Genomic DNA, 17,643 nt, shown 5'->3' with positions numbered 1-17,643 from the left:
TCTAAAATAACAGTACTGGGAAGCCTACACATTAAGTACCAGTAGGTCTAAATATACAGTACTGGGAAGCCTACACATAAAGTATCAGTAGGTCTAAATATACAGTACTGGGAAGCCTACACATAAAGTACCAGTAGGTCTAAATATACAGTACTGGGAAGCCTACACATATAGTATCAGTAAGTCTAAACATACAGTACTAGGAAGCCGACATGTATAGCACCAGATAGTTCAAACATCCAGTACAGAGAAGCCTCATACACAGTACCAGGAAGCATAACAAATATTTTTGCTTTTCTAGGCCAGAGGTGTACTGCATTGCTAGCTAAAGCATGGTTTAAACATCAGACCCAAATTCTTCGTTTCTTTCCAGTATTTTTGTGACTAGGTTGGATTGGTTCCAGTAAGAGAGAAAACAACATCTATTTCTGTCACCTCAAGGAGAAACCTTGGACCGTAATTACCCAGTCAGGTGCTCACAAAAACAAACTACAGGTTTTCACTTATTTACACTACAGTACACAACCACTTGTGGCTTATCGTTTACTCACATTTTTAATGAAACAGGTACTCTTTGATAGCAGTATTTTGGTATGGAAAGACTATCACAAACACTTATAGATTAAACACATCTACATACCAACAGCACAGAAAAACGTCATGAAGTGGAGATGAGTGGGGAAAGGTGAAAAACAGTATCTTATCTGCATCCATGCAGATAGTCAGTGGAAAATAAACAACATGCTGCAAGAAGTACTAAGATTCTTGATATATTCCTGGCAGTTCAGAGAGTCATTTACATTCAGTATTCAAATCAAGTGTTTTCTCACTCTGTCACTTTTGCTGTAGTATAATGCTAAGCGTGGGGAATCAGTTTCACAAAATAAAGGATGACTAACCTCTGTCACTATAACTATGTATAAGGATAAAGGACTGGAGTCACTTAGATTTCTTTGTTGCATAAGATGCTCATAAATCTCATCAACCAATGAACTTCAACAGTCATAGCAAAAGAATTCTGAAATGAATGTTGAGACTGATATTGTCATCAAATCAGACAATCATTTCTTTGCTACTAAGGAGAATTTGTGTCTACTTTGATGATGGCCAGTAAGAGTTAAGCAGGTAAAGACAGTGTTAGTGGTTTCTGAGACTTAACACATCAGAATGAAAGAGCAATTTATCTCACTTAGCAACCTTTGGAGAAGAATGTTTCAAAGAGACAATAAGAATACCTACCTGTCAACCAACCCCTAAAACTACAGACCAGGTACATGGTCCTGGAACTGATCTACTCCTGCAAACCTGACGTACATGCATGACATATACATCAACAGGTACAATAGCAGCAACCTACCTGTGAGGTTGACATCAAGGGAACACTCCCCAATGGACTCATCCCCTGATATGCTGCTGATGACTGAAGTCTGCAGTGCCTTGACTGCCCTTGGTGGCATAACATCAAGCGACTTGGGTGGGTTGGGCTTGGTCCTGTCCTGTTCTAGGTGATATGTTGTGTCCGAGATATGTCCACTGTCCACAGTGATGCTAGAACTGTTGTAACCAGACTCATTGGCTGAATCTTGCAATGGACGAACTGCAAGAGGTTTTCCTCCTCCAGGGCTCACCTCATTTGGTCTGTTGGGTGACTGCTTCTCTTTGAACTTTGAATATACATCTCTCTCTGACAAAGAGTTGCGCTCAATGGATTTCATCAATCTGTTGGTTGACTGAGGGAGCTGTTGCTGCTTCGGGGTGACAGGACCACTTGTGTCAGGATTTGCATCTGGTAAGTCATGACTTTCTTTAGATTTGGGTGAAATGTGGCCAGAATCTCCACGGGTTTTTGACCTTGATTTTGATCTACCAATCAGCTTCATGAATGACCTCCTGACTTTGCTCCTAGAGAAGCGGTCACCTTCATGACCATCTGAGGCTCCATCACTTACTGTCAGACTCTGTGCACTCCCACTAGCTGAGCTGGACTTGCCTGATCTGTCCTTGCTGTTTTTTCTTCCAAGTCTTGGTGAAATCTTCCTAAAGAAGTTGCTAATACTGGTGCTGACACTCTTCTTCATAGGGGAGAGCTGCCCATTTTCAAGGTTCTGAGTTGGTAGAGTATTGGACCTCTCTTTCCTCACACATTTTTCTTCAGGAGACTTACCATCAATGATCTCCTCCCCGATTTGTTTAAGTTCATCTGACGGTTCTTCCTGTACTGCTATCCGGTAGCTTATGGTCCGGTCATAGTTGTATTCCCTCGTGATAATCCTTCTCTTGTCAGTATCTCCTGTTCTACTCACTGAACCATCTGGACTGTTCTCTTTGTTTCCAATATCAACTGATACTGGACTCTGTGGGGAAACCTGTAGGCTGTCATTTGACACAGGAGACATGGGAGACACTGGGGACACGTTTACTGAATTTTGTTTGTCCTTGAGAATCCCATGGGAGGGGCGACTTGATTTATCAAGCGTGTTATGTGGTGACCAATCCATCTTGTATATCTGTTGAGAGATGTCCCGCAGCTGAGAAGAATAATCTATCCCAGAATCAGCAGATCGTATTGAAGTGTTTAGTTTATTTGGATGCGAATTGATTGTCAAACTTTGTGGACTTGATTCAAACTCATGACTAGAAAGCTCTGTGAACATACTATCCTCAGTATCTGAGTGGCGCACAGTGACTCTTGTGTCATATGTCACTCTCTTTGGACTCTTCGACCTACTTCTGGCTCCTTTGGGCCTTCTTCCAGACCTCAGACTAGATGATGGACTTAAAGATCTGCTTCGTCCTACCTTCTTCTCAACAGAATGGGTGGCACTGAAACTTGTCCTGTATGGCTGTGGAATCCTATAATCTATATCAAAGTCAGTCACTTGCAACTCATTAAGTTGTAATTCATGAATCGAGGACCTACTGGCACAGCGTGCTGGACTCTGTCGCCGGGTGACTCTGTCTCTCAAAGTTCCTGCAGCTTCTCTTCTACCACTATCTAACACAGACACAGGACCACTTGTTGCCATTACTGTTTGGTCAGCAGACTCTCTCCAACATACATCCTACCAGGGATGATCTGTCTGAAACAAAGAATACAAGTAAGACAAACATCCACAATTTAAGCCATCATGACAATAAACCTACCATGGGGGCAAAGTAACCCTGGAAGATCACACCCAGTACCAAGCATTCCTTGTACTGTTAGCATTCCAAGGACCACCCGGAGATGAAGAGTTCCTGTATATACCCAAGTTAATTATCTCAGGGCCTGTTACCATGAGCCCTAACTGTCGTCTTCAGCTATATTTTCTGTAATGCTGCTAAATTCTTTAAAAACTCTTATTACAGGGCACTGGGTCTGTTTGAAAGAATGCCAACAGACCTGTTAAACCAAATGTTTATGGCACAGTTAGATTCCAGGGTTACCCATAAATTTAACCTGTGGATCAAGTGCATTGTCAAACTGTCTAAAATAAAACTTGGTACTATGAGAACTAGGTCCCTAATGTCCAAACAGGCAAAAAGCTGGCACCACTCCTAGACAAAACTAAAACCCAGATCAACAGTTCAAGTATTCATAGAACTAGTGGAAATTACTTGTGTTAGGTTTTCATATACATATCAATAAATCAACAGTTGACTGAAATGAGTTTCTATTGCAATCCTATGAGACATTTTATGATTTTGGCTATATGAAATATACTGATAAATGAATGAAAAAAAACATCAGCTTCAGTGCAAATTGGGTTAGTTTTTCATGCCCTGTTTGCTATGTGTCAGGTCAAATCAATCCTTTCATCATTTGGGAATCATGTCCGTCTGAACACCTTTCATGTCAAAAATATAATCAATAAGTCTATGAGCCTTACAAAGTGATCAGGATCAATGGTTGCTTTCCATGGCATTTAGATCAATACTGCATGAAGCGAAACAAACGATGAGCTGGGTCATGAACTGAATACCAGGAACTTATTCACGTGTTGTTTGTATCATCTTAACAATTGTGAACAGCTTATTTAACAAGTGCACGACAATCACATCACCCTAGAGGATATACCCTGATCACCCTTAGATATAAATTACAAGAAATGTTAGAATTACATTCAAGAAAAAAACTGCTTCAGGGTTTAATGATGTAGTTATTTATCATATTTCCTTCAGTTTCATGTTAATTGACAATCAGACCTTAATGAAGGCAAATCTGCCAAAGTCGCCAGTGTTAACCTTGCTTGTGTTAGTCTTGAACATGATAAGCCACTTCTGAAAGAACATCAGCCTTCTGTCATTTGACTCAGTGCCCTAAATTCCAATAATAACCATCTCTTATGAAATCATTCAAAACAGAAACATTATCCATCATCAAGTTATCCTGTCACTGATTTAACAAATTATAATCATATCAAAAGGCATTTTGAATTAAAACTGACTAAACAATCTAAAATAAAATTTTTACAATGCAATCCCAATCCACAAAGTGTTCCTAACACTACTATCCTGTCACTGATTTAACAAATTATAATCACATCAAAAGGCATTTTGAATTAAAACTGACTAAACAATCTAAAATAAAACTTTTACAATGCAATCCCAATCCACAAAGTGTTCCTAACACTACCACTTCAGAAAAAACTGGCATTCCCAAATAAGACATACATGATGGCCATTCGTGGTGTTCACTGCTGTGATCTGACAGCAATGCTACAACAACTGCCATATCTACACTATCACTGCAACTGAACAGAGAGATGCCAGAATATGTCTAAATTGACTTTGGACAAACATTTTTACTTTCACTGGCTCTTTTCTGACCTTGCACATGTATATTTCACAAAGTCTACCAGTTTTTTAAACGTCTCACTACTTAACAAACTTACTGTAAAACTAATAAACACAGCTTCTCCTCCGTACTGTCTGACAAAAAGATAAGATAATGAACAGAAAATGGTTTTGGACAACCTTTTTCAAGGACAGAAAAAAAATCAATACAGAAGGGTCAAGCACTGACATTTCTGACACATATGGGGGTCAAGAAAATCAATGAGGACAAAGCACAGGACAAATAATGTGACTCTCCTCCCCTGTACAGTAGTGAAAAATAACTGAGTGAACATGATTCTCCGACAAGTAACCAAACGCAAGTAACCAATACTCCTACAAACAAACCTAACATAAACAACTCAAAGAGTCAACGGACAGAAAATCAAAGTGGTGAGAACAGCTAATCAAAGGCTGGGCTTGAGGTCGATGTGGTAAAGAATGGCATCTGTGGGGTGTTTTATTGCTAACATGGCTTCCTTTCACCTGAGAATAATCACAACATTATGGTAAGCAGGCTTGTCATAAAACACCCCTGACATGTCCAAGTCTATAAATCAGGAGATTCAAAAGATTATAGGATATCCTCAGTCTGTAATGGTGATTTATTTACTGAAAAGAATCTCACAGTTGATATCAGAAATTGTAACAATGATCATCTTGTACATCAGATTCTCTTCATGATGAAAATGAGCTGACTTGATCAGGAGCATACCAAACACATTTACACAGATCATCATCTTCCACAAGCTTGACAGCATAATCAATGTCATCTTGAACATCAATGTCACTTACAATGCTGCATCATCGTATGATCCCAAATATTCATGGAACTGTCACACAGCACCACATCAAGGTATTCATGTGTTTTGACTGTAAAGGATGCACTGAGCTCTATTCAATGTATACGATGGCAGCCTGTAAATGATTTAATCTGGCCCAGACAATCTAGTGAATGACATTATGAGCAACAATCCACACCACACCATAGGCTGGATATTTTAGTTGCATCCACACCTCATAATCAGCTTTAGCTGCTGAACATCAATTCTGACCCAGAAAAACCCATATGGTTCAGCTTGTGAGATAAAACTGTAGCGTGGCATGCACTAGTACATACATTAGCACTGATATCACCATCACAACTGCAATCAATATCACTGTCACAGTCATCACTGACATCACCATCATAATCACCACTAATATCACAATCACAATCATCGTCACTATCACCAATGTGTAATTGATAGCACCTTCAAGATCAACATTGTTTCCACCATCACAATGGGTCATCAATATCACCTTCAAAACTGCCATTGATATTACCTTCAAGGTTGCTCATTGACAACATCTTCACAATCATCATCTAAACAGTCCAGATCCTACAACATAACTCATAAAGCTCTCCCAACCTACCTTGAAAAAACCCATAACAACCATCTCCATGCAGTCAAATGCCATGTCACTGATACTGACTGGGATAACCATCACAATTACAAACTGTCCTCAACAAGCAGTGCAAGTCTCATCAGTGTTCCATCACAAGTCCTCTGTAATATATGCCACAATGAAATCCTGGGCAGGTGGGTGAAAAGAGGTAATATTTTTACTCATTTTATCTTTCCCATTAAAGATACTTTCTGCCTGTGTTTACACAAGCTGATAGCTACATCATTTTGTATCGACCAGCATTTTAGGTCAATGGAACATGGTGCTATTACACGTCCATCATCATCACAAAGAAAGGCATCTGAATCACTCTTGTTGCAGGAAAAGTTCAGAAATGTCTTCGAACTGATGTCATATCAATTTTGCCCAGGAATTCTAAGAAACGTCAATCTAAAAATATCCTAGACACAAACGCAGGAAAATACCAAATATCCTACTCACACACACCCCACCTGTCACCTCCCAGTACCTTGTGATTACTGCATAGCCTTCATGAAGAAAACAGTTCACACAGTCATAAGAAAAGCTTCCATTGCAAGAAGTGCTCATTTCCCATCTTTGGTATGGAAGAGAATAACAGGAAATGATTTGAGGAAAAGAGTATGTTGAAAAGTAAAGAAGCAGCAGTATTCAGAAAATGGCATCTGTCTATATACACCTGGGACAACAAGCACTGAGCATCTAGCCAGTATATTCCCTGGTGATGCTTGTTTGTCCTGGGCGATGGCCAAGGGGTCAGCATGGTCGTTGTTGTTGCCATCAGAGTATCGCATTGTTAGCACATGTGAGTGAAGCAAGTCAATTACAGAGCTAAGCTGAAGCTTGCACTTTAGTTAATCCTATTTGGAAGACAGTTTGAAGATGGTACATCTGGGGTTTTTTTCAAGTTGGCAAGTATTCAACTGCTTTTCTGTCTCTGGCAACATCAAGTGTTTACAACAAAATCTCTGATCTCCACACAAGCATGTTAACCTCACTGTTCAGGAGACGTTTAACCCTAGCACTGTTGAGTATGAAAAACAAAATGCTTTTCCTCAAACAACAAACCTACTCAGCAACAAAACAACCCAGTCCCCACAAAAAGTGATTTTTTATTAAGTATACATGGTGGTCAAGGCAAAGCCAGCCATTCTACACCAGTGGTACATCAATATTCAGATTGGTGTCTGGAGTAGACTAACAGTGTATAATAAAAAAACAGTGCCATTACTGCAGCACAATAATGCAACACAAGTCATTTGCAACCAGAAAGTATTTTCGATCTATAGAAGCAAATATGCAAACATAATTTCTTTGCTGGCAAGTCAGGTGACATGGAATAAATATATATTACACGATATAGATTTCTGACAATAACTTTTTCACTGCACAAGAAAGAAGTCTAAGGTTGCCCCCCTGCTCCACTGTAAACTCCTTCCTGACACAGTTGAACCAGGGGAAGGCAGTTATAACCAGCCGCAAGTTTATTCAGTCGGAAAAGTCATACATGCAGCTGCAACAATGGACATATATTGCTTCAGTCAGCTTATATATTATTTATCATATGACAATGGTTCTCTTTCCAATGAAGTAAACTCAGCACATGGGTATAAATATTTTATTTGTATTTGTTCACAGAATATATTTTTTACAAACTCATGAAAATTACCTGTCAGATTCTTTCTTGAACAGGGCATGGCTTACTTTAGTGGTAGATACCAAATGTTGTCCTTAACACAAAACAAAACAGTGGATACCTTAATAATCTTTAGGCAGTATGACTAGTATCAGTTGGGTTGACTGTGCTCGAACTTCTTGGTTCTGTTGGTACAATATGTGAAGCCCATCATATACCTGGAATATCGACAAAACCGACTTAAAACTAAACTCACTCATGGTTCTGTATAAGACATATTACTGTGTGAGCAGGGTTACCATAACTGGAAAGTAAGATGGGAGGAAAGCCTTGGTGATTCAGATCTTAAACATTCAAGACTTTGGTGAAACCCACAGACATGGTGTTGACAAACCCAGACATACACTCAGTGAAATTCCAGAACTTGAACCCATGATCACATGTCTCTGACCCTTATAAAGGATGGCCAGCAAACTGGAGTACCACCTGTGTCCCTTAAGAAACATCCATCTCAGTCACACTGGAAGCTATTGTGTGGAAATTTGGCAGGTATTTTCAGCCCACAACAGTTTGCACCCACACAGTATTTACATCAAACAGAACTGTCAGACAACAGACACGTCATTTCTACTGTTTGGTGTTGGAATATTGTTCATTTATCAACATGCTGCATAAACAGTGGCCATGAATGCTCTAACAGCTATTTTTCTTCAACATCAATATTCACCATTTAACACAAAACATTTGTACAGCATTACATTCTTTATTGTAATTTATGAAAAACTGCAACAGAATAACATCATTCCTTGCAGGTTCCATATAAACGTTCCAGCATTGTTTGATTTCCTAATCTTTTCATTCAGAATAAATTCAAAATTGCACAATCAAAATTTCAAAATATTTATGTTAGTGACAAGACAAAAATGTATTTCTCAGTTCAAGTTTGCCATTCTTTGTATTACTAAAGCCAGCATTTTGCAGATTTAAGAAACCACTTTAGAACAAACATGTTCATTCACAATTATTATTCTCAAACCTAAAATGCTCCCCCACCCCCCAAAAAGGAAAAAAAAAATCAAAATGGAGATGAAGGGACCTTCTGATGTGCTCATATTATGTTCAAACAAACTGTCACCAAGGTTCCTGTGCCACAACTATAATTAGTTGCTTGTGCCAATAAGGTCCACTGTAACAATGAAGAGACCAGCAGCTCAGTCAACTAAGCAAGCAGGTGATGAAGAATGGCATCAAACTGTGAAAAATCATTGTTGCTTGAATTGCTGAAGAAGATAAACTAAGCCAGGGAATGTTACTAGACTTCAACATACTGATAATCATCCTGTATGTGTTAGCTGTACATATTTACCCCAACAATCCATACAAGAACACTGTTGAAGCTCATTGAAATGTTGACTGTGTATTTCTTGATTTCTCTGGTGATATAATATAACAATTGCCGTCTAAAGGAAAAATCAAGGTCAAAATTTTTAATGGTAACACAGTCTTTAGACAAAAAGGTAAACATTAAATGCTTTATAGATTTAAGATCTAGATTTTCTTCACTTCTTCTGTGATACCTGGGAACATAAGATGTCTTGCTTGATGTTGATCGACTCAACGGTTGGCCAAAAGGGCATTTACTTCAATCAGACTACCCTGACTAAAAGCAACATTACCTAGTGGTCTATCACCTGAAGTACAAACACGTTAGATTGTCTTCCAAGACAATCAACACACATTTTCCTCACTTTCAGCATTTTGCTAATTACGGACTATCACTCCAAGTTACCGTGCCAAATTCTTGTATTCCTGAGTGAATTAATACCTCTAAATGTTTCACCAATTTTTCCTGACATAAAGAAGTAATTTTCATGCATGAAATTTGTAAATGAAAGGGTGGCTTACCATGTACCTATTCATTCCGTATTATCTGTGGTGGTGTTCCAAGTACTCCAAATAATCGAAGATTGGTCACAGTGACCAAACAACCAAGCAATCAATCACATTTTCTCATATTCGAACTCAAACGATTTTGGAACTACCGTTTCAATGTTTAAAACACAATGGAAGTTGTCAAGGCCTGTCATGTTTATTTCTTAGAAATTTCACAAACTCAAAAGACATGACTGATGTAGACTCAAGAAAGTTTATGTTCATGATATATTAGTTATCAGTTTGAAGTAGCAGCATCATGTTATACATATCTGCAATAACAACTTGGATAGGAAAATATGACATTTCAACCAATTCCCAACAATAATTATCTGGCAAACACCTCTCTGACCACTTCTTCCCTTCCCTGTTCACATGTCATGAAGTATTGTTTTCCACCAGTTTTCACCAATGTCCAGGCACATCACAGCACAGGACAGGTAAATAGTTTTCACACATGGAACCAATATGGGGCATCAAACCAGGTTTTTTCCAACTATGCCGCCAACCCACAGCCTTTGACATGTAGGCACAGAATAATAGACAAAGACACATGATTCACTGAGTGTGTATTGTACAATGAAGGTCGATGCAAGAATACTGTTTTTGTTTCAAATTATATTATCAAACCATATTGTCAAGTCAGCCATTTAACAGGTCGCATGAGTCAAGCTTTAGACATGTAAAAGTGTACCCTTTGAACTGTGTGATTATTCATCCTTGAAGTCCTAAATGTATACAATCATTTCCTATTTGACATACCATTGAAATTGCTATAATCAAAACTTGCAGTCAAATATAAATTTCATACTGAACCACACCAAAGAAGTGGCCCATTTCTGAAATCCCCACCCAGCAATATCACTGATTACTGAACAACCAAAGCAAAAATATCCCAGTAATACTTTACAATTACAGCCCAGAAAAGTAGTGACAGAGCAGGGTTGACAGATCAAGTAAATTCTCTCAACTTATGTCTAACCATCAGAATCAATAAGAGTATTTCCAACAGCTGCAATTTATCAGGAAAATACATTTCCCAAATCTACAGATTTATACTGAAAATTCGATATTTTGCCAGCAGTGATTTAGAAGTGCTGTACTGTGGCTACAGTTCCTTATTGATACAGAGGCTAGAAATCAATACCTTCATAAGGGTGTAGTCGTCTGTGTATATATAGCCATCTCAAACACTTCCACCATTCAATATTCATCTGTCACAACATTCAAGAAATGTATACTACAAACACCCCACTCCAAATCCTGTGTACAAAACTGTCTTAATAAATACATTTGTTGACATGTTACTGATCATTTCTTTTCAAACAATTACAGTAATCATGAATATGTAGGTAAACATGGAATAACATGTGATCTGAGTGAGGTAGATGGGTTTTATGCTACACTGAACACTATTTCAGTTACATCAATGAGTGTGGGAGTGAGTGAGCGAGTGAGTGAGCGATTGAGGGACTATTGCATATTAAGCAATATTACAGCTATATCATGGTGGTCTGTAAATAATCAAGTCTGGATTAAATGAACCAGTGATCAACGGTATATGCATCAATTGTCTGAGAAATATGGAAGACAATCCCTGATACCAAAGTTAGTCCTGAGAAAAAGTTACATGATATTAACCAGTATGTATGTCACTCACTTGTATTTATCATTTAATTTTCACATTAATCCTTCATGAATACAAGAGTTGGCGATAATAAACAAAAAGGAATAAACATACAAACTGAAGTCCCCATTGGTAGTAATTCATACTGCAGCAAACCAACTGTTGATTGTGATCTGTGTCTCGTGTCAAGAAGAAGTGTCAAGCAAGCAGCAGATCATGCATTTATGTTTGTACACTTAGAAATGTGCTGGAAAGTGTTATGATGGTTGTAAAACATCAAAGCATCACTAATGTTTGAGATTCTATACTTGAAAACGTACACAAAACACAAATAAAACCTCTATTCAAAATGGAGGATATTTTTTCAGGAATGTGTCAATCTCCAAACAGAACCCCTTTTTAAAAGTTTAACTGTTTTTCAAAAGCTCTTCTTAAACAAAATAAAGCCATTTAAACACTTGGCACAGCAGGACACTGTTTTCCTTCAACAGACAATCCTACTTTAATGCATAACCACAGGCTTTGCAAAACCTGCAAGGATTATCAAACCATACTCAAGGGTGTGAAAACAGAAATATCCCTTATCTACACAGTCTACATTCATATTCACACCTCTTGCTACAACCACTGATATAACGTAGGAAGCATGGAAAGGTGAATACAAAACCATTCCCACAAACTGCCATGACTGATGCAACCCAAACACACAGGATATCTTATACACTATAAACATGTTTACTTATGCTTCCTCCTTGTGCATCAGAGAGCGAGATTACAAGACAGAGCTGCAGGAATCTGTCCCGCCCGTGCTGCTTCCAAATGCCCACAACCTTTCCTGAGCTCAGCCCTTCCTTATGTCTCATGACAAACTACCACTGCCTTCCTAATGGGTGGAGTCAGTTTCAAAAGTCATACATTCCAATTCCTGCACTTGTTTTCACAGGTCCTGACATCAGTTATAAATGCTTTAGCAATAACAATTTCCACATTGTTAGAATTGCTTTAACTATTTCAAATCTGAACCTCCTTTACAGTTTCTAAGTATTAAATCTGATCAATAGTATGTGATATAGTATGTTAATGACTATCAATTGACATTAATTAAACACACAATATAGATTATACTGATCAGTCAAGAGACAACAAAGTGCAAATGCACTGAAGAGAAAATCAGTTCAAACACAATTTCAGCTAAGAAATAGTTTAATCAGTTATTCAAATTTAGAACAGATCTTTTATATCCTCAGGAATCTTTCATATCCTGATACATACATTCTATCCCTAGTTTATACACAAACACGTTTGCTCACAATGACAAAAACATGTTGACATTTCCTCCAGCATGTTGAATGCACTGGATCGAAGCACCTGTCTAAGTGCCTTCCCATGGCGCTTCATACAAATTCTATAAAATTTCTGAAATATTTGTTGAAGGAAACCCAATAAGGGGAACCAACATCCTGCATGGAGTTTCATTTAAAAATATATGAACAAAAACATGCCGCCTTTTTTCATCAAAAGATTATGTCATACCAGACCTCACTGACTGCACATAAAAGACCTCTGATTCATTAAAATACACCTCAACATACTTGACCACATTTAACAAAATCTTATCAACTCCACCCAAACCCAATGACTGAATATTAGTCTTGCTCCTTGGCTGTACTGAATGCTGAGACTATGGATACATGGTAATTCTGTCCTTCAAAGAGGCATGTCTAGATAAGCTGACAGTAAGGACTTTAGTCTCTTATTCATTATTAATTTTTTAGAAATTTTCATTTGAACTATTTATGTCTACCTTACAGACTTGTGCAAGTCTAACTGAATATTTACATTCTGTTTTCCTCTGACAACCTGCATCAGCTGTGAATATCAAAATGTCGCAGTATAAATGGTTTAAACCTCCAAGGCCATGCTAGATCCCTTGTAAAATATACATAAGCCCTTAGGTTGGTAAATGTAACAGTGAAGTGACAAACAGTTTTAAGAATGTACCCAGAATATTCACTTATACTGACAAGTGTCAAAGCAGTCATACCCATTTCATCAAATCCAGCATTATTTCCTAAAATCAACTGATGTATTTTGAATTCAAACTAAATTACAGAGTGAATTTAAAAAGCAGATGTCACATCTGATCTGGAAAAGTCATTACAGCAGTTTGAAAGGTCAAGGGTGAAATCTCTTGGCTTATCTGTGATTGTCTCTCCCGCTTTAAGATTAAAGTCTGAAACCGGTACACTTAGCGGGAAGAAACAGAACTTCAAACCATAAACAAAAGTGCAGATCAATGAAAATACTAACACAGGCTCACCATAATCCGTGGTAGCCTAAATTGTTGACTTGCAATCATCAAGTCATTCATAGCTTGCGATACCCCAAAGGACCATGACTAAAACAGTAATACTCACTTTACTGAGAAATCCCTCGATGTGACTGGCCAGTAATCCTTCACTGTCTGTGATCATAGCTCATTGTGCAGTAAAACACTCTCACAAAGATAAATGCCTTTAGTTCCTATATTACTGCCTGCCTTCTCTGTGTAATTGAAGGATATAGGACAGTTCCCCAACTGGTGTCAGATGTGGGATGCACATCGCCTCATGAATGGTGGCAGCGTAGTAGTAGTCAATTACAGACACAGATATAGGACTAGGGTGTGTGGATGATGGGAGGAAGCTACTACCCAACCAAACGCACGGGGAGGGGGCATTCTGACAGAAGCTTCCTGCGTGGATGTGCGCTTTACTCTGGTAGTCGGCAGATTCTGTTTCTCTGTGTCACTCAAGGCAGTGCATACCTCAGGAATAATTCACAGCACAGTGTAAGCCCCGCCAGAAGAACTATAGTCTGTTTCCTAAACCAATTATTGGGGAGCATCCTTCCACTGTCCCAGCTACTGCATTAGTGCATCCGCAGCACTGTTCTATCCACTCAGTTATTTCAATTTCTAAAATCATCCACAGCCATGAATGTCAAAGCAAACCATCTGCTTCATGTATCCTTTACAGAAAAATCCATAGACATTTTCAAAAAGTAAACTTCCAGCACAATCCCACCAGGCATAATAACGTCTGTCATGGATTTATATTTAAAAATACTTTCCTATTCACTGGTGAGGTCAGCTGTGTTACGTCTGATACCGCAATGTGGAGAGGGCTCTGCTTTCAAAACCATCTTTTCACACTCACACCTGCATGAAATCACCAGCAAAATACTGTCCAGTGAAGTGGAAATAAGGTACTTCAGATCACTAAAAGTGAGTTAACCTGGCTCCAGACCAACTGATTCTCTCATCCCTGTCCCAATAACTGTCTAAACACACAGTATGTGACCAGCTCACTTCCAGCCTTGTACATCACTGTGCGTGTGGACATCCAAATACATACCTGTCGCCCAGTGGGCTCAAATAAAACAATAAGATTGTGTGCAAGTGTATTTGTGCAATACAATTTGTGTATTTGTGCACCATCCATTTAACATGTTATTTCCCACGAATAGACAAAAACTGTATGTCAATATGAAAAGTGACATGATAAATTAACCGTGAATTTCTGTAACATGGAAATAGCTACACATTGTGGTAAACAACCCAAATAGGTTAAATGTCAAAGAAAGAGATTGTGAAGGCCGTTTTATCATGTAGTTTTATTTATATTTCCTCATTTAGCTTCTGGGTGAGTGAGCGAGTTTTCTTCGTGAGTTTTACACCACAATCAGCAATATTCCAACTATATGGCAGTGATCCATAAATAATCAAGTTAGGACCAGACAATCCAATGTTCAAGAAAGCAACTGGGAACCTATGACATGTGTCAACCAAGCCCACAAGCCTAACCACCTGATCCTGTTAGTCACCTCTCACAACAAGCATGAGTTACTGAAGATCAGTTCTAACCCAGTTCTTAGTTTCTGGACCTATAGGTACTCGATCCAAGGTAAATATTGAAAGTAGGAAATGTATTAATATAGTTTTATCTCCCTTTTAGCAATTATCCAGCAATATCACAGGATGAAAGTGTGTGTGTGTGTGTGTGTGTGGGGGGGGGGGGGGGGGGGCAGAGACCACCAGAAATGGGTTTCAAACATTGTACCCATGAGTGGGTGGGGAATAGGTCTTTGGAATGACAAGTGGACATTTTAAACTGTACTCTACCCCAATGCCCCAAAAGTATGAATTGACAAAGACATGCAGCATTAGTTTGACATTAAACACACAGGCAATAACAATTAACGAATGGGTGTATCTTTTACCAGATGTATTACTCATCACATGGAATTTCTTCCATATTTTTCAGTTTGACTTTCCAGTAATTTGGGGGTCTCTGCTGTGAAATAATGAAAACCATCACCAATTTATCTATTAACTTATTCTCAGAATGATCAATTATTGGGTGAAAAGATTCAATATTGGTGTCTTTACCATCTGATAATATACAACACAATCGTAACTCTCATAATGATAATTGCATATATATATATATATATATATATATAACTGCATATATATCAGTAATGAAGGCATCAGACTTCTGAAAGTATAAGACACTGTTATGCCCTGCAAATAGTCTCATCCAGTCTAACGAGGGCAACTGTGTGCAGGATAATTACATCAATTCAGGCAGACGCACAACTAGGATCGAAGTCTCAGTAACAGAGCTTGTTGAGAACATTATATATATGGTATATTGCATGCTTGAGTCATAACTGTGTACTTCAACTGATGTCAACATGCCAGCTGTTGTACGTACTGCCAGGAAATGAAGGTCTACCGCACAGATTATATCTAGTACTGCACATATCAATACAGAAATGTTTTCAAATTTTGTCTCTACATAAGTCATTGGACCCACCCAAATCTATTCTTACTCATCCAAATACCTGTGTAGTATAACACACTGATTCCATTCAATCCATATTCCAATACTCAACCTCGTCTACCTATAATCATATAGGTTAGAATTGCTCTTTAGCATACCAAGCTCCTGGTAAAAAGGAAATACAAGACTGGGTGGTCAGGCTTGCTGAGACCTTGTTGACACATTGTCATTTCCCAAGTGCGTAGATCGATGCTAATGGTGTTGATCACTGAATTGTCTGATCAAAACTGAATTATTTACAGACCACCACCATATAGCTGGGAAACTGCTGAGAGCTGTGTTACACAACTAAACCAAACTTCAACCTCATCTACATATTAACATCATACTTCTGTATAATTCTTGACACCTTGCCGTCCTTCGCTGTTACACTGATACTTCTTCATTCTTCTAGATGCAATCATGTCCATCCCGAGATCATCAATCCTCCCTTACCTATTACATTCTCACTCTTCTAGACACCTTGCCTACTTTCTCTGTTACATTACCACATCTTCATTCTTCTAGATACAATCACATCCATCCCGAGACCATCAATCCTCCTTCAACTATTACATTCTCACTCTTCTGGACACCCTGCCATCACTTCCCTCCAAACACTATCCATTAATCCTCCCTCAAAGACTACATTTTCATTCTACTGGACACCCTGCCATCACTTCCCTCCAAACACTATCCATCCTCCCTCAAAGACTACATTTTCACTCTTCTGGACACCCTGCCATCACGTCCCTCCAAACACTATCCATTAATCCTCCCTCAAAGACTACATTTTCATTCTACTGGACACCCTGCCATCACTTCCCTCCAAACACTATCCATCCTCCCTCAAAGACTACATTTTCATTCTTCTGGACACCCTGCCATCACTTCCCTCCAAGCACTATCCATCAATCCTCCCTCAAAGACTACATTTTCATTCTACTGGACACCCTGCCATCACTTCCCTCCAAACACTATCCATCCTCCCTCAAAGACTACATTTTCATTCTTCTGGACACCCTGCCATCACTTCCCTCCAAGCACTATCCATTAATCCTCCCTCCTGTTACATTTTCAATCTAGGAACTCTGCCAATTTTCTTTAGCACTCTCATCCATCTTCCCTCCCACATTTGCCTGTCTTCTCTACCTCGATCCTTTAGGATCATCACTAAGAACCTCACCAAGAAGACCCTCGCTCTCCTTCTCTATTTCCTCATTCATATATATCAGCTTGCTCACACAAGTTCTACATGGCCACTTTCCCTCTCATCCTAATATGTTAGAAATTATTTACATAGTCACATGTTCAAGAACAAATACACTTTAAACTAATTC

At 38.6% G+C, this 17,643-nt stretch overlaps 1 protein-coding gene across 3 annotated transcripts in view; it reads right to left on the bottom strand.

Moving 5' to 3' along the window:
* LOC137297623 (serine-rich adhesin for platelets-like) overlaps positions 1-17,643 on the bottom strand; it is a 122,592-nt gene that overhangs the window by 64,325 nt on the left and 40,624 nt on the right. The window contains exons 1-3 of one of the 3 annotated variants that reach the window (XM_067829498.1): positions 13,856-14,367; positions 8,001-8,097; positions 1,358-3,080 (exon numbers count right to left, since the gene is read on the bottom strand). In XM_067829498.1, the coding sequence (XP_067685599.1) occupies positions 1,358-3,026 (1,669 nt within the window). In that variant the 5' untranslated portion in view covers positions 3,027-3,080; positions 8,001-8,097; positions 13,856-14,367. Of the gene's footprint in view, positions 1-1,357; positions 3,081-8,000; positions 8,098-13,855; positions 14,368-17,643 lie in introns of those variants that run through there. The other 2 variants (XM_067829496.1, XM_067829497.1) reach the window with 2 other exon arrangements.

This window comes from Haliotis asinina, chromosome 10 (genome assembly GCF_037392515.1).
Source record: "Haliotis asinina isolate JCU_RB_2024 chromosome 10, JCU_Hal_asi_v2, whole genome shotgun sequence".
Lineage (NCBI taxonomy): Eukaryota > Metazoa > Mollusca > Gastropoda > Lepetellida > Haliotidae > Haliotis > Haliotis asinina.
This window is presented reverse-complemented; position numbering and strand designations above follow the sequence as displayed.